Source organism: Misgurnus anguillicaudatus, chromosome 3 (assembly GCF_027580225.2).
Source record: "Misgurnus anguillicaudatus chromosome 3, ASM2758022v2, whole genome shotgun sequence".
Classification (NCBI taxonomy): domain Eukaryota; kingdom Metazoa; phylum Chordata; class Actinopteri; order Cypriniformes; family Cobitidae; genus Misgurnus; species Misgurnus anguillicaudatus.
Window position 1 is genome coordinate 6,207,169 of NC_073339.2, and position 24,061 is coordinate 6,231,229.

General features: G+C 38.0%; 3 protein-coding genes across 6 annotated transcripts; 1 reads left to right on the forward strand and 2 right to left on the reverse strand.

The window, feature by feature from the left end:
• Positions 1-1,432: 1,432 nt before the first annotated feature.
• On the forward strand, positions 1,433-4,952 carry LOC129443982 (rho-related GTP-binding protein RhoU). The gene is made up of 3 exons (XM_055204299.2): positions 1,433-1,943; positions 2,614-2,672; positions 4,458-4,952. Exons 1-3 carry the CDS (start codon positions 1,712-1,714, stop codon positions 4,911-4,913), a joined length of 747 nt encoding a protein of 248 aa, XP_055060274.2. The 5' UTR covers positions 1,433-1,711; the 3' UTR covers positions 4,914-4,952.
• A 4,352-nt stretch (positions 4,953-9,304) lies between these two features.
• Positions 9,305-17,326, reverse strand: ccsapa (centriole, cilia and spindle-associated protein a). Of its 4 annotated transcripts, none has more exons than XM_055204306.2 (5): positions 17,162-17,326; positions 16,210-16,598; positions 15,560-15,864; positions 13,474-13,643; positions 9,305-9,860 (listed from the first exon to the last, which is right to left on the reverse strand). In XM_055204306.2, the coding sequence occupies exons 2-5, from the start codon at positions 16,574-16,576 to the stop codon at positions 9,761-9,763; spliced, it is 942 nt and encodes a 313-aa protein (XP_055060281.2). In that variant the 5' UTR covers positions 16,577-16,598; positions 17,162-17,326; the 3' UTR covers positions 9,305-9,760. The 4 variants fall into 4 exon arrangements, with proteins under 4 accessions (XP_055060281.2, XP_055060282.2, XP_055060280.2 ...); XM_055204307.2 differs by having other exon boundaries at positions 9,311-9,857; positions 17,158-17,325; XM_055204305.2 differs by having other exon boundaries at positions 9,312-9,860; positions 17,158-17,325.
• Positions 17,327-19,075: 1,749 nt separating this feature from the next.
• On the reverse strand, positions 19,076-22,362 carry acta1a (actin alpha 1, skeletal muscle a). Its single transcript, XM_073860207.1, has 7 exons — positions 22,222-22,362; positions 20,973-21,112; positions 20,559-20,883; positions 20,283-20,447; positions 19,967-20,150; positions 19,674-19,860; positions 19,076-19,585 (listed from the first exon to the last, which is right to left on the reverse strand). The coding sequence occupies exons 2-7, from the start codon at positions 21,099-21,101 to the stop codon at positions 19,442-19,444; spliced, it is 1,134 nt and encodes a 377-aa protein (XP_073716308.1). The 5' UTR covers positions 21,102-21,112; positions 22,222-22,362; the 3' UTR covers positions 19,076-19,441.
• Between the last annotated feature and the right edge of the window lie 1,699 nt (positions 22,363-24,061).

Genomic DNA, 24,061 nt, shown 5'->3' on the forward strand with positions numbered 1-24,061 from the left:
AGCTTCATCGGTTTCCTTGGCAGCGATGCCAAGCCACGGTCGCCCCAGCAACGACCTGTCACACGTCACCACTCCCTCGTGACATCCTCGATCTTTCACATCGTTTATCACTTGACCTCATATTTAATTCAAGAGAAATTTGTGCGCTTTTTCCTGTCACTTCTCCTGTTAGTCATTCACTGTCAGCTTTGCACTGCAAAAAATGATTTTTAAGAAAAAAAATTTGTAGTATTTTTGTCTTGTTTTCAGTAAAAATATCTAAAATTCTTAAATTAAGATGCTTTTCCTTGATGAGCAAAACGACCCAAGAAAATAAGTCTAGTTTTTAGACCAAACATATCAAATTTAAGTAAAAAAAATTGTGCATAAAACAAGCAAAAAAATCAGCCAATGGGGTAAGCAAAAAATCTGGAAAATTTTTCTTAAACACTAAATTAATGAAAAATGTAAGAAAAATTTGCTTACCCCATTGACAGATTTTTTTGCTTGTTTTATGCAAAAAAAAATCACTTAAATTTGATATTTTTGGTCTAAAAACTAGAATTAATTTCTTGGGTCGTTTCGCTCATCAAGAAAAAGCATCTTAATTTAAGAATTTTTTAGATATTTTTACTGATAACAAGACAAAAATACTAAGAAAATGTTTTCTTGAAAATAATTTTTTGCAGTGTGCTTTTAAAAACTTTGCACACTTTTACATATAATGTGCTAAGATGCAAAACCCTATCTGCGCATGACATGTTTTCTTGTAAATTAGCATTTTTTTATCAGACTATCAATGGAGACCAGTATTTGTGAATGGCCTGAGGCCAGGATTAAGCGGATTTGAAGTGAAAGTATTCAATGAACGTATAATACGTGCTGAGAGCATTTGGTTAATATCATTATCTAATTTTTGATCGAGGTGGCATTTAGCACCTTTTGCATCTGAGCTCTTTATATACATTTACGCATGAACTGGATGCTTTTGCCTTACAGTGATTTCAAGGTATACATTTTCGATCAATATGTGTGTTCGAACCCATGGCCATTTACTTATATGACATACTCCTAAATATAAAAATGTACTGTGATCATGTCATGGCACATATATGGATTTACTGTAATATCATATAATGTACCATTGCTCCTTTATAGCTCAGTGGCAGAGCCTTGTAGTGCTAACTCCTCTGTAGTGTGTTTTGGGTCTTATTCCAACAGGATTCCCATCCACCAGATAGGATCCCACCAATAAACCCAACATGGCCAGTAGAGACCTACAGAGACCACTATAGTTTCAATTAAAACAATACAATTTCCATTATAACCATCAAATCTTTATGTGATGGTTTCTAATATTTTTTCCAGCAGGGTTGTTTGTGCAGCTCATTGTATCTATAACGTTTTAAATAAATCAAAAAACAAAAAAACATTTAACTTTTTTACATTTTAGGGGTAAATACATCCTCCAAATCTGAGGTGAGATGTGACTGGGTCACTGGAAACGCAACACTGAGCGCATGTGTCGTGTATTAATCCGCTTACTGCAGCAGATGCGCGTCTGTCAATCAAGCAGAGCCGGGCGCGCGCGAACTTGAGAGCACGAGAGAAAGAACGCAGCAGGTGCGCGCGGGAGTCCAAACAACCGTCAAAAAGAAGTAAATAAATGTTATTTAACTAGTCATGTTAATGGTAGTAACGACAAAATCGTGTTAATTTACCGGGAAACGTAATGCCATTGCTGGATGAGACTGAACCTGTGAATAAAGACTGCGGCGCGCCACCGGTTCCGCCGAGAGCGACTCTTCACCGTACTGACGCGCCGGCGCCCGTCGTACCTGTGCGCGAGGTCAAGTGTGTACTGGTCGGGGATGGCGCGGTCGGTAAAACCAGTTTGATCATCAGCTACACAACTAACGGATACCCGGATGAACACATTCCTACTGCATATGATCGCTTCACAGGTAAAAGATCATCCATGTGTTTAGAGATTTTATATTATTTAATATTAGTTATGTGTAGCATATAAGGTCTGTCATTTCCCACATGAAAAACACTATAGTATGCTTAACTTAAGTATTTACTATAGTAAACTATGGTAAAAGTGTGTAGTCTATGTGAACCGTACCATAGTAAATATTAAAGTATACAGTTTATTAATTTATCATAGTTTATACTACAGTATAACACGATGCATTTTAGTTAGGGCTGTCAAAAAATGAATCGCATACAAAATAAAAGTTTGTGTTTGCGTAATATATTTGTGTGTGTATTATAATTATTATATATAAATACACACATGCATGTATAAATGTAAGAAAAATGTTTATGTATAATTTTAAAAAATTATATATAATATGAAATCACCCTAAATTAAACAATTCCAATATAATATTAAAGCATATGAAATGGGGGTGATTTAAAACGTAAATTATTCAGGAAAAATTAAAAGTATAAGTAAATTATACTTTTGTCAATGAGATGTAAGAAACCTGCCCAGCATTTAGGCTACTTGTTGTGGACTGCATGTGTTGTTGAAGAAGATTATATGTTGTAATGGCTTTGTTAGTTATAAGTGATTATATGTGTATATAAATGAACATTTATTGATTAAATGTTTTTTTTCTGTAACAGCTAAGGTTGTAGTGGATGGGAGACCTGTTCAACTTCAACTGTGTGACATGGCAGGACAGGTGGGTAAGCAAGCATGACTCTCTCTCTATCTCTGTCTATCTATCTCTCTACCCAACCATCTTTCTTTATAGTAAATAAATTAGATTAACCATTTTCTCTGTTGTTTTGAATGACAGCAATGGGGGCCATTGGACCAGCTATGTAATGTAAGCAGTAGGGCATAACAGATGAGCGCCCCCTAGTGTTAGAATTACATTCCTGTACTAGGACTAAGTTTGTAGTTAACTTGTGTGTGACAGATAAATTTGTGTTCAGCACGCTGTATTTGTGTTGTAGTAGTCAAGCCTACTTTTTGATGGTCTCTGTCTCGTCTAGGTCTTAGACTTAGTGGTTTCGGTATTTTATATTAAGACCGGTCAAGACCACAACTGCGGGAATTTCACTAAATTGCTAGTGCATTGTCTGATTTATGTGTTACCAGCATTAATGTGATTGGTTCAAAATGATTGATGGCTTTTTATCAATAATTAAGTTATTTCTTATTTGATATCTTTTGTTACTGTTGTGCCAGTAAGAGATGAATGGGGGATTGTCCAAAAAGAAATCTGTCAACAATTAATACAAAGGCCCACAATATCCAGGATGTAATTTTATCAATTTTTTGATGGTTTAAACTCAAACTCGGCTGTTTTTGGTCTCTGTCCTGTCTTGGTCTTGGCCCCTCGAAGTCTTTGTCTTGTCTCGGCCTTGAAAACGTCTGATCTTGGTCTCGGTTTAGGTGGTCTCGACTACAACACTGCACTGTATACCGTAAAACTCTGTTACAATATTTACTACAGCAGTGTTTCTCAACCAGAGGTCTGGGCCCCACTGGGGGCATCAAGATGCCTTAAAGTTATTTAAATCAAAACATTCTTTAAAACATCTGATACAACTAAAAATCTAAATATATCTTACCATGGGTTCACACCAGCCACGTTTGAGGCTTCAAAATCGTGTCTACCGCCTCCAGTTTGCTGCTTGAACATTTTGAGTTTACTCGCTTCATTCGCATTTGAAAGCCGCGCGTGATATTCTAGTCTTCGATACATTCACGCAGAAATTTGCGTCATGGGATGGGCTTCTGCGACTTTGCTCACTTTCTGTAATCACGTCACTACCAGAGCAAGCTCCTGATTGGTTAACGTGGCACGTTTTTCCGCCAAAGTTCACATTTTTCAACTCGTGCATTTCCCGTGGCAATGTTCAATTCGCGCCATTCGCGCGAACTAGATGCGCAAATGAGACGGAATCGCGTCTACCGCGCCGCACTAAAAGTGAGACCTCCAGATGCCCGTCAACGCGTCTTCATGTTGATTTAACATTGAAATCACTGGCGCTTAAAGCCTCTAGCATTATGCTACGTACACACCAAACGCATAGCGTCGCGTTGCTCACTCTAGATTACTCGCGTGATTTAACTTTGTGTCATGCAAATTTTTCGCTTGAGTTGAATATTTTCAACTTGCGCGTTTAAAGCGAATAGAGCGTGTTTTCGCGTCATTCGCATCGCCCCACACGAGGACGTGTCTGATCACGTCTTTGCATTGAATTTTATGTAATCTACTTGTGCAAATCATTGAACTTGTGTTTGGTGTGTATGCCCCATTAGTGTTTGGTTGTTTTTTCATAACAAACATACATATAGTTATTTTTGTGGGGGCCTTCAAGTATTGTTGTGGACAATGAGGGTCAAAAAGGTTGTCTTGTGTTATGATTAGGAAAGCACAGGTTATTGAAAAACAATTTTCAACAAACTACTCATCTGCTGCAACATTCTGACGTACTTTTCTCCTATTTAACAGAATGAGTTTGATCGCCTCCGTCCGCTCTGTTACCACAACGCTGATGTCTTCTTGCTGTGCTACAGCGTCATTCTTCCAGTCTCCTTTAAGAACATCATGGACCGCTGGGCTCCAGAAGTCCATCGCCTGTGTCCGGACATCCCTGTGATCCTCGTGGGCACCCAGTGTGATTTACGTGAGGATGTGCAGGTACTGATCCGACTGGCAAACAGGCAGGAGAAACCCGTCAACGAGGACGAAGGCCGTTTGTGCGCCCGTAGCATCGGCGCAGTGACGTTTGCAGAATGCTCGGCGCTGACGCAGAAGAACCTGAAGGAAGTGTTCGATGCGGCCATCGTGGTGAGCATGCAGCAGGAGGGGGCGTGGCTAAGGAGACAGACATTCAGAGACAAAACACCAGATAAAATCAAGCAGCTGTCAGAAACGTGGTGGAGAAAGTTGAGCTGTTTAGTTTAAAAACAGGTTTCTGCTGGGTTGTTAAAAGATTACAAGACATTCATGATATAAGTCTCTTTCTTACTTCCATAAATCAATGCAGTCGGAATTGAATGGATATGAAAAGTGATCTCAGTACATCAGACAGGTCACAGTTGTGTACTGAGCAGGAAGGTCCTGGAAATTAAGAGGGCTTGGTGACATCAGCCGCTGAAAGTTAAAATAGTTTTCAAAGTGGAGAAAGTTAAATAAAATATTACAAAAATATTAACTTATCAAACACATGAAAACGTCTCGGGTTGCGTATGTAACTGTTGTTCCTTGAGAAGGGAACGGGATGCTGCGTCTCCCTTGCCATACTTCCTGCGTTCTTGTAACGCCGTCTTTGGCAATATTTCAGATAGCGATATACTCCCTGTGCTCATATTTACCAGTTAGGTACAGTTATGTACTTGTGCAGTACCTATATGTATCTGTAAGGTACCAATTATGTACCTTTGAGGTACTTTTTAGAAGGATACCACCCCAGTGACAACTTAGATATAACATAATATCTATAATATAGAATGTAATAATTTATTTATTTATTCATCAGTTAGTCTGGGACAAAAGGACAAGACGTCACGTAGTCTTACCTGTTATTTGTTGTACTAGATGTGCGTTTGGATGTTGCAGGATTGTTTGTGTCAGTTCGCTACTGTATGTCACATTGCTTTCACGTCAGTAGATTAACTTATCCCGTGAACAGATTGAAGATCAAGATGAGACAACAAGAAAATCCAAAGCCTGCATGTAACACCTGTTTGTTCTGTAGGGTTTCATTTCAATGCAGAAGAAAATTAACAAAATATTTAGCCGTTGAGTTTGCTCGAAGGTATCAGTTTGTGATTTTGATATTTTTGTAACCATCTCTTGAATTTTTTTATATTGTAATAAAAAATGTCTGTCATTTTACCAAACAGGATGAAATAAACCTAATAGCACAAAAATAATTCTTGCATTCATATATGACACATATTGAAAAAAAGTCGCTTTTATAAGCGTCTGTCAGAATTAATTGAACCCATTGCTCATGCTCACTGATGTTGGTGCTGCCGTTCCTATCAAAATGTATTTACTTTTTGGAGAAAGAAAGTTATATCTTGACTAACAGGGCGAAAGTGAAATTATGGACATATGAACAATACATACACTAGTTACCAAATAAATACTTTTGAAAACACTCAAAACATTTAATATTTTGTTAGCTTTTCATTTTTGAGGATAAGAAAAAGAAAATCCACTGAGCAATCAAAGGTCTCCATGGTCCTAAAGCCGGTAATTATATTTTATTCATTTAAAGCAACACTATGTAGTTCCCATGTAAAAATGACTCACAGCTCCCCCATGTGGTTGAAAAGCGCAACAGTGCCTTGTATCAGACACTCTTCTGCAGGCAGGGGGAGGGGCGGGACTGTGTGCTCTACCCTCCACCGCCACTTTCAGAGTGTGCTTGTAGCAGCTAGGAGGCTGCTCAGGTTGCAGCAACAGTACAATTTGTCCAGTTAAAAGTTGTTCTATCACTGAAATAATTTTAGAGACATCATTTAAAGGTAAAAAAACTACATAGTTCTGCTTTAAAGAGCACCTATATCATTGCTAAAAATTATGTTATTTTGTGTATTTGCAATAATATAATGTGTTTTGCATGATTTATGGTTAAAACACATTATTTTCCACATATTTGTATCTCCAGATATACTGCTGTCCTCAAACACATTGCTTTTTTATAATCTCATTGATTTAAAAAGCACTGTGTCCCTGATTTGCCAGCTAATCTGTACATTGTGATTGGCCTGAATACCTCTGACGTCAGCCGGAAATGTGACGCTCATTACCATGTTTGAAAGATTCACTCACAATGTAATGCTGACAGGAGTTAACTTACAGGCTGTGAGTCAAAAGCGGGAGGAATTATGATAATGTCCGTCTTGTCTACATCACCAATCCCAGGAAGTATGTTGTCTACAATCCATGTGTGTGTTGTTGTCCAAGAAAAGAGATTTATGTTGGAGACGATAACTCGTGTCATCGTTTACTTTGGGTTTTGTACCTTTTGCATATCATTAACATGTACTAATACAAAACTTACACACAAAAGGAAATGTAAAATTGTGAATCGGACGATAAGTGCTCTTTTATTATAATATTTTTCAGGAAACATCAAATGCTTACAGATTTACTGTCAATTTCTGGACAGGGACACATCCGATGGTTAGACCTGATCTGGGATCAGCATGCAGGAGCAACAGATCGACTCATGTGCTGTAGCCGATCACATATAATGAGACGAGACAGAAGCCACCTGTGGGAATTAAGACAGGCAGATGGTGACTGGTTTCACCTCACAGGACGTCTTGACCACAGCGCCCACCTGCTGCAGAAATCATACAGAAACACCAGAACAACAGGCTGAGAGCTGTTGAAGGTCTGCCACCTGTGTGTGTGTTTGTGATGACTGGTAATCCAGCACTCGATACAGCCAATGACACACTAGACATTAGTTTCTATAGTTAGGAAAATAACTTTCATTGATACTAATTGCTTAATTCACTGCTTTTCAGTAAACGTTTAGTTTTGAAATGATCATAGCTCAGTGGTAGAGCATTACGTTAGCAGCACAAAATATGTACATTTTTGTAAATGTATTCCTAATACTAAGTCGCATCGCATAAAAGCATCTGCCTAAATTTAAATGTATTGTGGGCACCATAGGAGCAAAAGTATTTAAGTAACAGTGTAAAAAGTAAAAGCTGCTTTACTTAAAATTACTTCAATAGGTAACACCTAAAAAAATAAAAGTTTTATACACTTAGGGGTGGTTTCCCGGACAGGGATTAGCTTAATCCAGGACTAGACCTTAGTTTAATTGGGAAATATAACTATATTTAACAAACATGCCTTACTAAAACCATTACTTGTGTGCATTTTGAGGAAAAACAAAGGGCACTGATGTATTTTAAGATATGCAAGTTGTTTTCAGTTTGGACAGATCTTATATTTATTTTAGTCTAGGACTAGTCTAATCACTGTCCGGGAAACCGCCCCTTAAACTTTCTGACTTGAAAAAAGTGAAACATTTAAATTGACAATTTCAAAAAAATACTTCAATTGGTAGCACCTAAAATGTTTAAACATGTTCAACTTACATTTTTCACATAAAGTGAGAATTTTTTAGTAGTTGAAGTAATTTTTTATGTTGATCTAACTTTTACTTTTTACAGTGTATTATTTAGTTTTAAGTAGTGTTCAAATATTTTTGCGATTATGGGGGGTCCCCTATCTAAGCCCCCCCCCCCATCGTTATAGGGTCGCCGTGATTTCATAAATGAAAAATGTGATTCTGGATCAACGTTTTAATCAAAGAAACCCTAAATAACCCTTAACTCAAACCCTAACAATTTTTACATCTCAAATTATTGTGAAATAATAGTTTCTTTTTTTAAGTTATATTTTTGGGCCATTTTTGCCTTTATTAGATAGACAGTGATTAAGGAGGCGACAGGAAAGTATAGGGTGGAGAGAGGGGTGTGGGATTGGCAAAGGACCTTGAGCCGGGATTCGAACTCGGGTCGCCAGAAGTGCGTCTGTACCATATGTCGGAGCACCGTCCACTACACCGACGTGAAATAATAGTTTGAGAAGAATTTTTTAAAAGCCTCAAACCCTAAAGATAATAACTAAAGATTCTTATCGTTGAGGTGAAAATAATCTACATGCAGAGACATTGACTCGTCTGTCAATTCCTCCAAAAAACTGCTTGAGGCGCACTTGAGAGTTTACATTTATTTCACACAGAAATCTTTTGGATAACTTTATTGCGAAATTGGGACAAATAATGGACCGTATCGCTTTGTGGAATCTCAGCACGAAAATTTTATAGTCATGTAGTATTTTAATATACTATTTTTAATAAAAACCAGGGGACCTCCCAATTTATATTTTTGTGCTTTATGGGAGTCCCTCAATGATTATAGGAGGTCAGGGACCACCCCAGCCTCCCCTCAATTCCAACACTGTAAAAAGTAAAGTATAAATTATTTTGTTTTACCTAAAAGTCAGGTAAACCCCGCAGTGTTTCTTTTCCGACACCAGTTGACGTTTAGGCAGAAAGGTTTTGCATGGTGGTGCCAGGTTTTTCCCCCTTTTATTTAAATACTCAATGAATTTAATTATATAAAAACACACACGCTCCCATTAAATGTATTCTGATGTTTTAATTCCAATCTTGAAGCATCTTTTGTTATGGCCTGATGGACTGGGGTTAAAGGGAGAGCTGACCCAAAAATCATTTACAAAACCTCTAAGCATATAGCCCAAAAATCTATTAAATTAAATAAAAAAATATTTAAAGCCAAACGAAACAACATGTGTGTTACTCATAACCGGATTATATTGGGTCTATAGTTAAGGTTAACTCTATGTAGACGGTGAAATGATGGCTATTGTTTGCCTGGATGATGGAGGAGCTCAATCATGATGTCATATAAGATGTTAATAGTGACAGCTGTGATTTAGGTGTAATGTGCGCTGGTGCGAAAGATCTCACAGCTGGCCATGCTGCGGTGCAACAGGTGCAGCAGCGCTAAGACAGGCGGCTCCATTCAGGCGGGACGTGCGATGCGCTATAAGCACTTGAGATCTGGACAGACAGCGGCTGACACATGTTTAGCACATGTGGAATAACGTCAACCTGACGGTCGACACAACAGCTGCTGTGCTTTCTGATCTCAGGATCTGCACTGCTTCGTCTTTGAATCCGTTTCACACAAACGCATTCATTTCTCTGGTTATAATCTTGAAAGTTTCTTCTTGCATTGGTAACCAGATTACAACATTTGAGGGTGCTGAAGATCAGAAAAGACAGGTGTGGTGGAGAAGCAGCTGGTCCACTGGTTTCTGGTCCTCGCCAGCATCTCCCACAAGCTGCTGAGTAATAGAGAAGGAGATGAAGGAGGTTTAACACAAGTGTCTTATGTTTCCGACTTCTGAGCTCCTTTACAATGATTTACCATCGAAGTAAAAACAACAAATGTGTCGTTTAGATATGCAATAGCAGACCAATTGTGATGATACACACATCTTGGCATTGCTCATACTAAACACAAACACACTCCAGTCCGGTTTATATCATAGACACACACACACAGACGTGCAGCTGTCAGTGAGATTAGACGTTTAGCAGGTGTCTATTTATAGTGTTGGTTAAACGGATCTCAAAGGCATGTCAGCACTTCTGATCGTGGTGTTTAACAGCCCATACAAAACAAAGACGTACATGACATCATCCGGACCTGTGTGCTGTCTGTCAGCATAGCCAGACTAAACCACAGCTGGTGTGAGACACAGTAAGATACTTTGACACAGTACTGTGAATGGCTGTAATGGTTTAAACACAGCGTCTGGCGGTTTAGAGGATGAGGGTTAATAGCTGGATTGGTGGGATAATTAAACATTTCCAGTGTTAAATTAAAAAAGATTTGTAGTATTTACATTTTCAAGTGAACCGTTCCGTTAACCCTTAAATACATATCTTGGGTCTTTAGTGCATCATTAATGTTAATGAAGTTTAGAGATATAGATATACATTCTGGGTAACTAAAGACACAAATGTGACCATAAGGGTCATAAGGGTCAATTTTTTTTTTGAAATTGAGATTTATACATCATCTTAAAAACTGAATAAATACATTTTCCATTGGTGTATGGTTTGTTAGGATATTTGGCCAGGATACAACTATAAATATATATTGTATATATATATATATATATATCAAACTATGGAATCTGAGCGTTCAAAAAAATCAAAATATTGAGAAAATCTCATTTAAAGTCCTTAGCAACACAGATTACTATTGATGAATAAATTTTTGATATATTTACGGTAGGTATGCAAACTATCTTTATGGAAAATCATCTGCACTTAATTTTGACCCATACAGTTTTTTTTTACAGTTTATTGCTACATATGAAGAGTTTCATTGCAAAACGAGATAACTCCATTTTTAACATTTTTGTCAAAACATGTTTATTATTATGTTATTATGTTATTATTTTGTTTTATGATGCTACTTAGCTGTATTTTTGAAGTTATGAAGGTTTAAATCAAAACAAACCAACTGCAGTTGAATTGATATTAATTCACAAGCACAAAGATTTCAGAAAAAAAAAGTTATCTCGTTTTGCAACGAAACTCTTCAAATATACCCGTGCAACTGTTTTTGTAGTCGAGAGTCACAAATATTTAATAATTAAGCATTTGTGAATTTAAGGGTTAATTAAACTGTGGTGTGTATGAATCAAATGCAATATGATGTATGAACCAAATATTAGGAGAACAGGATGTTACTCAAACATATTTTATTCACAGCAAATTATTCAGAGTATTTGTGTTCTGCTGATTAAAATATACCTGTGCATGTTTTCATGTACAAATACAGTGGTCAAAATGTAAACATGGCTAAAAAGTCAACAGGTCAACACAGCAAATTTCATTCAAGAGTGTCATTGTGAGTAACAATAAACAGATTTTTTTATTATCATACAACAACAGGAAAAAAATAACAAACATATCCAGAATAGTAATTTTTGAGTAAACTGCGCCTTTAAAGGACCCCTATTATGCCAATTTTTACAAGATGCAATAAAAGTCTTAGACGTGCCCAAAATGTTCTTTGAAATTTAAGCTAATTTATTTTAGCATGTAAAAATGTTCCTCTTTGGGTGGAAGCAAAAATGCACTGTTTTGTGTCTGTACCTTTAAATGCAAATGAGCTACGGCTTCTCACTCCCTTACCAAAAGAGACAGTGATTGTTTTCAGTTAAAATAGATCTTATTCCTGTAAATACAGTCTGAGACAATAGTATCTCACTATTGAGATATGGTGCACTGTCAGTCAGTGGCCCGTGGGCGTGGCTTTAACAGCGTGACATCACTTTAACAAGAGAATCAAAACAGCATGTCTAATGAGACTGCTTTGGTTTAACGGGGATAGAAAAGAAGTAGTGGGTGGATTTTTGTAATTGTAAGGTGGTTGTGTTTACACACTGCCAATACACATTTATGTCCAAACACCTTGTAAAAGTGGATTTTGCATAATAGGTGCCCTTTAAGATTAAGGCCAAAAAATATAAAGCATCACGGCTCATTCAAAGTGTCTATCATAAATCCAGTGCTAATCAGATTATAAAAGTAAAATATATACAGGTTTACCTTAAACAATATGTATTTTTCCTTCAGATGTCCAGCTAAAATAATCTTTAAAAGAATGTACAGTACATAATAAATAAACTCAGTGCATGATCACATTCAAAAGAATCAAGTGACTGCCTTCCACGACCGTTAGCCATCAATTTAGGCAACTGAAATGGTGGAATATTTTTTTATTAAAACATTAACATTTTACTTTAACTTTGACTCAGCACAGCACTGCACTTCAAACAGCTTTCAAACATAATTCATTGATCGTGTAATAAACTAAACACAAACCAAACATCAATCACATTAAAACAAGCAATTAAATATTGATAATTTAGGCAGCACATTCTCAAAAGATGAGAGGTAATTCATTTCTATTTATTGTTTGGTCCACTCAATGCAGAAAAAGTCCCTCGCCATCAAACGTAACTTCACAGTAAACCAACAGGCCAGATGAAGACATGAAAAATTATGTGGACTGCTTTTTACATCTTTGATGTCCATCTCACTTTGGACTGTGCTTGATGTGCCATGACTGTGGTTGTTATGCTTTTTCGGGGTTCCCCTCACACAACAGGATTACTGATCATAAATAGTCAAGGTAAATATTAACAATTTGCGATTGGAGTGGCCTGACATGTTTTCGTAAAGTAATCGGTACAACACCAAGACGATCGTGACTTTACCTAGGATTGTCATAAGGGGGAATATAGTCCAAAATTAAGCGTGATTATCTTTTAGTGTGTGGCGGCCTTTACTAAAGTGACAAAAATTGTTCAAGGTAATAAAAAAAAGGTTTAAAAAGTGGTTTGCCAATAGGGCAAGAAATTAACTGAAAAGAATGCGTACGTGATTTTCGCTTACGTACATTTATATTGTTATATATAATATATTTATATAAATATATAGGAATAGCAAAATAAGACAAAGATTAAGATAATAAGATAATGATTGTATGCAGTAGAGAACTAGAAATAAAATGCCAACGTAATTTCAATGGAAGTAAGATAATAAAAGTAATATTATAAATAAAATACATGAAATTACACATACTACCAAATGTGTTTTGGTGTGATAGATAAATGTTTGGTCCTTGTATTCATGAGAAAGTGATTGTAGCCATTCTCTCCCAAAAATATTGTATTTATTTAGTTATTTTATAATGCATTTGATTTTTCCTTCTCTTATTATAGAAATGTAAGAATCTTCTTCTACAGTTTCTGCCGTTAGAAATCTATAGTACTACTTTAAAATTGTCCTGTAGTGCTGGTCTGAGATTTGTAAACTGAAATCCTCCTATCCTTATATATAAAAGCATAAACTGACCCTGGATCAGCCTTCTACCTTAGGCGAGCAGAGAAGCATCGCATGTACTCGGTCATCCATCGTTCATCCGTGACTCTCAGTACGGAGCGGCGACACTTCTCCAGGTCAGCTGACCTCGCCCTGCGATGATCTGATCCACGCTTTTCAGTCTCCCTTCTCGTCTGGACACCCACGTCAGTATGATGAATCTTAAAACGGAGGTAAATAAAAGGTTGAGTCAGTGTGCAAAGCTTTGCACAAAAGCTCTTTCTCTTTCAAACAAACCCTAATCAAACAAAACTAGATCAAACAAACCTGCCTGGACTTTTCAAATACAACAATGCTGCACTAGGATGTACACTTCAGTTGTGTAACATTTTCTGTTCAGAATTTAAACCTATTAAAGATCCTAAAGAAATCCGCTTTTGGTTAACCTATTAAACCTGTAGACTAGAGAAGGTAATCTAGCTCTAGCTTCAGGATATTACTGCACTATGCTAAATAATTCACCTCTTCAACATGCAGTATCACATATCAGATTGAGCTTCATTACGTTGAGTAGCACACCTTAGTTTAGTCACAACCGGTTTCGCTTGTGGTTGACTTTCAAATTTTCCTCGTATATATAATTTATTGAATTCTTTGTCTTTTTTTAGATTCTGTTGCGCCGACACAGTGCAGGTGATCCGAGTTCGAGTCCCGGATCGGCATCCTTTGCCGGGCCCGTTCCTCTCGCTCCACCCTTCACTTTTTGTCCTCTCCATACAATATTTGTCAATTAAAGGTGAAAATGCCAGCAAAATAATAAAAAAGTAATAGTTGTTATTCTAGGAACTTGAACTAGAGTTAAGATGCAAAAGCCGCTAAGTGCGACTTGTGTCTTGTTAATTAGATTTTATCCTTTTTTTTCTCCAGACTTTTTATCTTACTGTGGGATCACACCAGTTGCGTTTGAGGCATCAAATTCGGATCTACCGCGCATAGTTGGACGCTTGAACATTTTGAGTGTACTCGCTTCATTCGTGCGTGAAAGCCGCACGTGAAATTCTAGTCATTGAGACATTTACGTGGAAATCCGCATCATGGGAGAAGCTTCTGCGACTCCGCCCGGTTCCTATAATCACGTCACTACTAGAGCAAGCTCCTGATTGGTTAACGCAGCATGTTTTTCTGGAAAAGTTCAGATTTTTCAACTTACGCGTCTTCCGCGGCAACGCTCAATTTGCGTCATTCGCGTGAACTAGACACGGCTAATTGGGCTAAATGCCTCATTCGCGCTGCGAGACTTCCAGACGTGCGTCAATGCGTCTTTACATTGACTTAACATTGAAATCACTCACGCTTGATGCCTCTCTTGCGGCTGGTGTGAACGCAGCATTAATGGATTCTGCCTAAAAACACTGTATTTTTGAATGGCCTGAGGGCAGGATTGCCTCAAAAGTATTTGATGAATGTATAGTATGTGTCGAAAGTTCAGATACAATCATTATCTATTTTTTGATAGAGGTGGCATTTAGTAGGTTTTGTATCTGAGCTCTTCATTTGTAGATTTGATTTAGGGTATGTTTACACGACAACGATGTACTAAAAACAAAAAAGTTTTCTTTTGCAATTCACGTACAGACGACAATGCTAAAATGATCCCCATTCGCATAGATCTGCGAAAACGCTGTATTGGGCATGCCAGGCCAGTAGTTGCCGATGTCACACAATGACTGAACATATAAGATGCGTGAGCATGATGTCACTGTTTTCGTGAATTTGTGTTTTTGTCATTTACATGGAGACTATAATGGCATCGTCAAAGAATGAAAACGGTGTCGTGTAAATAGAAAACAGCAACAAAATGCAATGCATCTCCATGCACGACCTACGGGTACAATGTGTGCTAGGTTTCAAAAATTCTTTGGTGCGCATACAGTACACGCACACTGTTTTGATATCGAAAATTGCATACTGTACTTGGACTATCGCATACACATAAAAAATGGACCATACTTACGGAATACCATACTATACATAGACTATACTCTATAGGGTTCTAGTTGAGACTGCTATGTTTTTGTCCAGTTCTAGACATATTTTCAAGATTTGACACAAAAAGCTCTGGTTACCAAAGTCTCACCTCTCCAGCGGACATAGACGCTCTTATGTTTGGTGTCTGTCTGTTCCTGGTCTCAATATGTCTTTCTCCCCAGTCATACCGTATTGAAGAGCGTCTGTTCTCACGGTTTAACGTCCGCTCCTTGGCATTGCCCGGTGGCTGGCTCTTAGCTCTGGACGGCTTTTTTATCACAGATATATTTGATGTATCGCTGTCCAAGTCCTTGTTAGGGTAGCATAGCTCTGAACGAGGCACCCGATGTCTCGGACGGCGTTTTGGAATGGATTGAGATGGTCCGTTAGCAGTTACATCTTTGAAACCATTTTCTGTAATAAAAAGCAAAGAAACCATTTTGTCACAGACTACAGAAAATGAGCTCATAGATAGATAATAATCATGCAAATTGTTTCTCCTCTCATGCCATTTCAAACATGTTAGACATAAAGTCGTGTAGATGGGTATGCTCATAGGTAGCTTTTGTCTGGAAGAGAGCTGCATTCAGATTCTTCAAAATTTCTTATTTTGTGTTTCACAAAAACAGTACTGTACACAAATTTGTAATAACATAACCTATAAAATAGCAGGTTTTATGGTGAATTATTCCTTAAGCTTTTTTGTTAGTTTCAATCAACAAACTCCAAAACTGTGATGACATGATTACTTTAACTTACCCAAGGGAGGTGAGCAGCTGTCCAAAGTACTAGCATCCGTATGAATCTCACCATTCACTTGCGGCTTAGGGGGGTTCAGAACCTCAGCGGTGTCGTTCTTGGACTCTACGGAGGATGCATAATGCCTGGCATCTGACACATTTACCTCATTCAGTTTTGGACTGGACAGTCCACTCGAATCAGATCCACTGTCCCAGCCATTTTCAAACAACGGTCTGTGCGTCTGTTCCATCACCCGTCGGGTCAGTCTGTATTTCAGGGAGTCCTCATAACTTTTCGAGAACGTCTCCCACTTGGGATCTCGAAACTTCTTCATGTATTCTGTATTCCGGACCTTCTTGTTTATGATGCTGTTATTTCCAGACATTTGGCCTGGTTGAAATAGTAACCTGAAGAATAAGCACAATATAATAATGTTATGTAACAAGCATAGTAAGCCATGTGCTCCACTTGCCAGTCATGCCATGCACGTACTTCAGTCACCATATGTTGCAATGCTCTTCGTGCTATAAATTAGTTCGTAGTATACACATATTACGACGTACGACGATTTTTCCATTGCAAACCGATCGGCTGCCTTACCTTGCATGAAGGAATGTGATTTGCAATTCTCGTTTTCAAGCAGAGTAGGTTACAGCCCAGTGCTTACATTATTTATTTATATTCTTTACATAATACATAAGTCGATGTCCTGTCTTACAAACGAACATTTGCTTATGTCCAGTTTTTAACATGTTTATTGTGCAACATTACGTCGTGTTTATGGTTTATATATTTCAGTGTAATCATAATCATATACAATAAATAAAGATACCCACATTTCATATTAAGAAAATGACTGAATATCAAGCTAAATGTATTAAGCATTAAGTGTCATCGCAGTATGTTTACACGTCTGAGTACGTAGGTAAATATTGACTCGAAAAAAATGTACGCGCTTAAGCTTACCTACTCGTTTCTTTAACGCCGGAGACGAATGAAGATGAACATTTTATCTATTTATCGTTATCATTTTCATAGACATCTGCCCATTTTTCGACTGATGCGTAGTAGAAAAACAACCCGCCCCATACGATAGTACGACTGATAATACAGCCTCCGTGATTTACAGTGCGCATGCGCACATAATCACAACATGACTGTGAGGCGCAGCCAGTTCACCTGCTTTGCTCCGGTTGGTGATGATGAGCGTTATTTGTGAAACTAATTTAGAGATTTATTGAGCTTATCAGAAACTTTTGATGCATTGGGAAATTGTATATTATTAGTACATCAGTTATAACAGATGGTAACGCGCCCTAATTTCTTATCATAATAAGACGCACGAGCTTCTGCCTGAGGAAAGAAGCGGGAAGTTTGCCTCATTCGAAAGTTTCATAAAAAAGTAATTTGGAGGTATGAAAAATACTTTTTTTCCCAGTTTGTTACTATTAAATTAAAAAAGTACATTTTAAACTACTGTATATAATTGAACTGGAGACAATATTTTAGCAAATCATTTTCAATACACCTTAATGTAGACCAGGTTCTCAAACTTGGGGCTAGGACCCTACTGAAAAATCCAGCTAAGACCAGCACAAGTTGGTAGCCGGTTTTAGGTGGTTTAAGGTGACAGCAGCTGGTTAAAGCTAGTCCTCCCAGCCTGGCAAAGCTGGTCAAGCTGGTGGGTCAGTTGGTCTTCCAGCTTGACCAGCTATACCAGCTTAAAAACTGACCAAAACACAGCTAGACCAGCTTGCTACAACAGCAATACCACCTAAAACCAAGTTGGGAGACCAGCTAAAACCAGCTTAACAGCTAATGCTGGTCTTAGCTGGATTCTACAGTAGGGGAGGGCCTGATTTTTATAACATTTTATAAGTAAGGAATAATTGACGACGGGCCATTGAATTATTAGAAAATAATGCACACCCAAGGTGCAATTCGCGTTGTGCAATTACACCGCGGGTGTGCATTATTTTCAAATAATTCAAAGGACCGGAGTCAGTTATTCCTCTTATACCATGGGTACCAGAAACATTGTGCCTATTTTTAAGACATTTGAGTCTGTGCGGACATTGAGTTAGGTGTGCGGTTATCAGAAATTAATGCATACCCACGGAACATTTCTCAGCCAATCAGAATACAGCATTCAAAAGACCCGTGGTATAAAATTTAAACATTTAAAAAAAATTTAAATGTAAAATTCTTAGTTTGTGATTTGTTTTGTCATGAAATTGCTTTGGGGGGAGCCGCAAAGGGATTCAGGGGGGCCGCATGCCAGAAAATAGTTAAAAGGCATAAAAATAAAGGCGTAAAGCATCTGGTAATGTATTAGCCTAACATTATTAAAATGTACAATATAAAGAGATCTTTCCAAATTTTTTTAATTTAACAAGATAAAACCTTTCGAACTCAGACTGTGTCTTAGCAGAGGGAAAATAATATCAGGTTTACTCTTATTTAGACTATTTTAAAACTAAATTCACTGTAAGTATTTGTGCAGATCCATACAATCAATCATATGTGTAATATATGATTACACTACAAGGTAGTAAGCTTATCAGGTACTACTAACTAGATCTAACTCCTGAAGATGATTATGGTCATATTTCATTATGCAGTGTAAACTTGGCCAGTGCCGTTGAATGTTATGCTTTAGTGCTCCATTAATTTTCTCATGCAAACTCATCCAGCATTACAGTCCTCTTAAAAGGCCCAGATGGTTTATATTTGTCGAATTACAGACATAACAAGAGTCAACTCAGTGTTATTAATTTGTAAACTATCTGAGGGCTTGTGTAAATGTTATTTTAACTGTCTCAGTATGAAGTGTAGCTCAGAATGCTGTTGTTTGTGAAAATAATACATTCATTGACAACTACCATGCTTAAAAACAGATTTCAACATTTTTATTACTCAGTTGGTGTGTGATTTGTGTCAGTCATTGATTGGATGGGTTGTACAGTGGAACGTATGGCAGTTTTAGCGTCACAGTGATGGTAGACAAGGTCCTTCCACTTCAAATAAAGCTTCTGCCAAAATACCAAGCTATGAAAGTCAGTAATAAATACATTTATGTCCAACAGCGGACGCTTGGTATTTCTTCCTTGACGTAAGTGTCTTATTCCCGTTTACAGTTTGAGTCGCTTGCTCTTGCATCAGGTGTTGTTATATAACTCGTCCACAGGAGGATGTAACCTCGCTTGGTTTTTCTGAGCAGGAGGTAGTCATAAGACGGTAATTTGGCTGCTTAGAAGCACTTGCGGTGGACGATGCTGGGGCCGGCCTCATCGTATTCCTGCTTGGTGATCCACATCTGCTGGAAGGTGGACAGGGAAGCCAGGATGGAACCGCCGATCCATACGGAGTACTTGCGCTCAGGAGGAGCAATGATCTATGGAGAAGCAGTAGATCATTAATTTTTCCCTAAATTACTAAAGCAACAACCTAAACCAACGTCAATATTATTGACTGTATATTACCTTAATCTTCATTGTGCTGGGAGCCAGGGCTGTGATCTCTTTCTGCATACGGTCAGCAATACCGGGGTACATTGTGGTACCACCAGACAGGACGTTGTTGGCATAAAGGTCTTTCCTGATGTCAATATCACACTTCATGATGCTGTTGTAAGCGGTCTCATGAATGCCAGCAGACTCCATACCAATGCAAGTGTTTTTAAAGAGATTTAGCATTTAAAAACAAAAACAGTACAAACTGAAATGTAAGCGCATGATGTTACTCATGTTTGTTTGTTTGTTTAGACATACCAATGAAGGAAGGCTGGAACAGGGTCTCTGGGCAACGGAAACGCTCATTACCAATGGTGATGACCTGGCCGTCAGGAAGCTCGTAGCTCTTCTCGAGGGAGGAAGAGGAGGCTGCGGTGGCCATCTCGTTCTCAAAGTCCAGAGCAACATAGCACAGCTTCTCCTTGATGTCACGCACGATCTCACGCTCAGCTATGATGGACATAAATCAAATTTTGTAAATTGTAAGAAAGAAATTTAATTCTATAGCGTCCCCTCCCGATTTTAAGGAAGGTCACCCACTAGTACTCCAAAGGTTCAATACAAAACAAACGAGATACACAGCTGTTGTGACGAAAGAATATCCACGCTCTGTCAGAATCTTCATCAGGTAGTCTGTCAGATCACGACCAGCCAGGTCCAAACGCATGATGGCGTGGGGCAGAGCGTAACCCTCATAGACGGGCACATTGTGGGTCACACCATCACCAGAATCCAGTACAATACCTTAAACCAGCCAGGAACAAGAAATCAGCAAACAGAACGACATGTATGCATTTCCCAATACTTCAATTTTAGAATTATAGTCTTTTGCAAGCACACAAAGCGTTGTCTTACCGGTGGTACGGCCAGAAGCATACAGGGACAGAACAGCCTGGATGGCCACGTACATGGCAGGGACGTTGAAGGTCTCAAACATGATCTGTGTCATCTTCTCACGGTTAGCTTTGGGATTCAGAGGGGCCTCAGTGAGGAGGGTTGGGTGCTCCTCAGGGGCCACGCGGAGCTCGTTGTAAAAGGTGTGGTGCCAGATCTTCTCCATGTCGTCCCAGTTGGTGATGATACCGTGCTCGATTGGGTACTTCAGGGTCAGGATACCTCTCTTGCTCTGAGCTTCGTCTCCAACGTAGGAGTCTTTCTGACCCATACCAACCATCACACCCTGGTGACGAGCAGGATAAACAACATGATTAGAATAGCCCAGTGCAAAAACGCCATTGTGTAAAGATAAATAAGGATATCTGTGAGTACCTGGTGACGAGGACGGCCGACGATGGAGGGGAAGACAGCCCTGGGGGCGTCATCACCGGCAAAACCGGCTTTGACCAGGCCGGAGCCATTGTCGCACACCAAAGCTGTAGTCTCGTCGTCGTCACACATCTTGATCGGTTCTAAGAATAGAAAAAGTTGTGAGAAAGTGAAGATTGACAGTATGTAAAATCTTTGCGAACAGCCAAGGTAAACATTACTCAATTCGATTTTATTTATAATAGCGCTTTTCACAATTGTTTAGTTGTTTCAAAGCAGCTTTACGTTAATAAAAACTAGAAAAAAAAATTCAGGGGACAATAAAAGTAGCAAAGTACAGTGGCTAAGATTAAACCGTACTAGTGAGTAATAATGTAACGCATATGTAACGTAACGTAATTCTAAGTTAACCCAATGGTATCTGACTCACTAAGGTTGAAAAAACTCTTATTTTAGGGGAAAAAAGTCCTTTGGAGAAAAAAAACGTTGAGAGAGAAAGAGAGCCAGACTTAGCTGAAAAAAAAGTTTAGGGGTACAATTTAAGGGAAGCAGTTGGTCGGCGCTGGGAAGACTTAGGCGATCCAGTAGCGAAAAATACTTTATATTAAATACTATATAAAATACTATACTATACTATACTATGCAATTTAATAATCCAAATAAATCATTATAATTCAGTTACTATTAACCAGTTAAAAAGAGTGCTATATTCAAATAGCTTTGGTATAACTGTAGCATACAAATAGAAACAAATTAATATTTAGTTAATAATTAACCATACACAATATTTATTAAGTTAGCTAGCACTTCATCTAATACACAAATGCATATTTACAATACTACAGCATCAGTATAAACCATGCAAAAATAAAACGTGCTTTTAATACACACTAAAAGTCATTTTATGGCGTACATTTTTACTTTAATTCAAACTTCCTTTGTATATTTTGCTTTATTATGATTATTCCTTAACACTGATTTATGTCTTTTACTGTTTTGAGTGTTAAGTATTTTTCTGTAAATTATTTTATTCTTTATAAACCACTAAACATAACGTACAAAAAGTGCTACATAAATAACCCTGCCTTCAAGTAAAAATATAGCAAATGTAACACAATACAGTACCTTTAAAAATAAAACAGCCTCAAATCGTTCAGTCAGTTAATGTACTTAAAAGAAACGAATTACAAATAATCAAAATACGTCCGCTGCTCGTTCGCGCTGCGCGTTCCCGCGACATTCACGCTCTTACCTGTGGCTAGTTGTTCCTGCTGAGAAACTCCAAGTTAGTGCTCCGGGCTCCTGAATGACAAAATCCAGTCCCGACCCGCTGTCTTATATACCCGTCCTGTTTTTAACAGCTCCTCGGACATCTGTCAAGAAATCTCAATGCATTCGTTTGAAATTCTTCCCGATCCTCGTCCATATTTGGGGCGTCAGTGGGTCGAGCTCGAGCCCCCCGTGAAGATCCATATATGGCGCTGCAGACCCGTGAACACGTGCAGGGCCGTGTACGGTCTGCGAGGGGCTGTGACCCGCCTCGCGCCCCACACATCGGAACTCTCCAATGGACATATGAAGTCATGTAAGCTCTTCTGTATCTCAGGACAGTATGTTATTATTAAATATTCAATAATACAGTATTATCTATTTGGTGAGGTGTTTATTTTAACTTTGATCAGATACTGGTTTTATGGATGACAACAGAAACCGGAATTATTTGTGGCCTTGCCTGTGAAAACACAGCTAAAATTCATTTGTTTGTTGTGATTGACTGTTTTCTGCATACAATCATCATACATAATGCAAACAAGATTTTGTAAAATAAAACCTTGATATCTTTAATACTGACTGAGTAAGGTAATGTCAAAGATTGAAATCAAACTTTGGTGCCTATTTCATTATTAGATTATGAGACTTCAGCCTGGATGTCACAGACACACTGTAAAAAAAATATGTAGAAATTACAGTATTACTGGCAGCTGGTTGCCACTAACTTACTGTAGATTTTACAATTAAGTTATTTACTGGCAACAGTTTGTTCAAAGTTAAATGAACATGTAACATTTTCAGTCTTCATCTTCTACAGTAAGTTACTGGCAACCAGCTGCATAATTACAGCTAATTTTTACAGTGCAGGGTCCCAAATCAATGTTTTGGACTGTTATTTGACTTTAAAAAGTGGCACAAACTTTACACTATAGCATGCAAATAAACAACATGGCAAAAGCACATAACTTTGTTATTAAATTCAATCACGTTTCTGTCAGAACTCAGCACCATCAGGAAGCATAATTCCTAAAAGCCATTTCACAGTTTAACAAGCGAATATCATATTTCCTGCTGTAGTGACAGACAGTTTAACTTGTGTCTAGAGATTCGGAGGCTCCCGCCCCATATAGGGTGTCAAGAGACATTTTATTACAGTGGATGTCACTAATTTTATCCTTTCTGCCCTATTTGTAGGAGCTCAGGAGAGACATTTGTTTCTCCATTAATTCAGCTGCTTTCATCACACCAGCTGCTGAAAGAAGAAGAGGAGAAACAGCTGAAAAAACAAGATGTTTTCTTAAAGCCTCCATTTACAAGCATTGAAGTATTTAGTCTGTTATACGACACTGAAAATGTTTGAATGTTGTTGCATTAGGTATCAAAATATCTAACAAACAAGTGATTTAACTAACTTCACTTTTCTAAATTGTTTATTACTTGCTTCCAGATGATTTATCACAATACATTATCTTACTGTAAATGTTGTACTAAAGTATGACAACCGTAAAGTCTCGATATGTTTTGCCCACATTATATTGATTTTAAAGCAGTTTTTTAATGTTATGCTCATAAAGTGCGCTTGTATTTTTTCCTTAGAAAGTGCTTAGATCTTTTATTAGCACATTAGCTGGGTTTCCAGCACACTGAACTAACGCATACTGTTAGAAACGAGTGATGGAAACGCCAAATTTAGAATAAAATACCTTATTACCTGTTTTTTGACGTGTGTTAATGCGAATAATTGGAGATGGAAACGCATTTGCCGAATAAATTCTGACGTAGCGAACATTACACCCACGTAACTGATCGTCTAGCTGTAT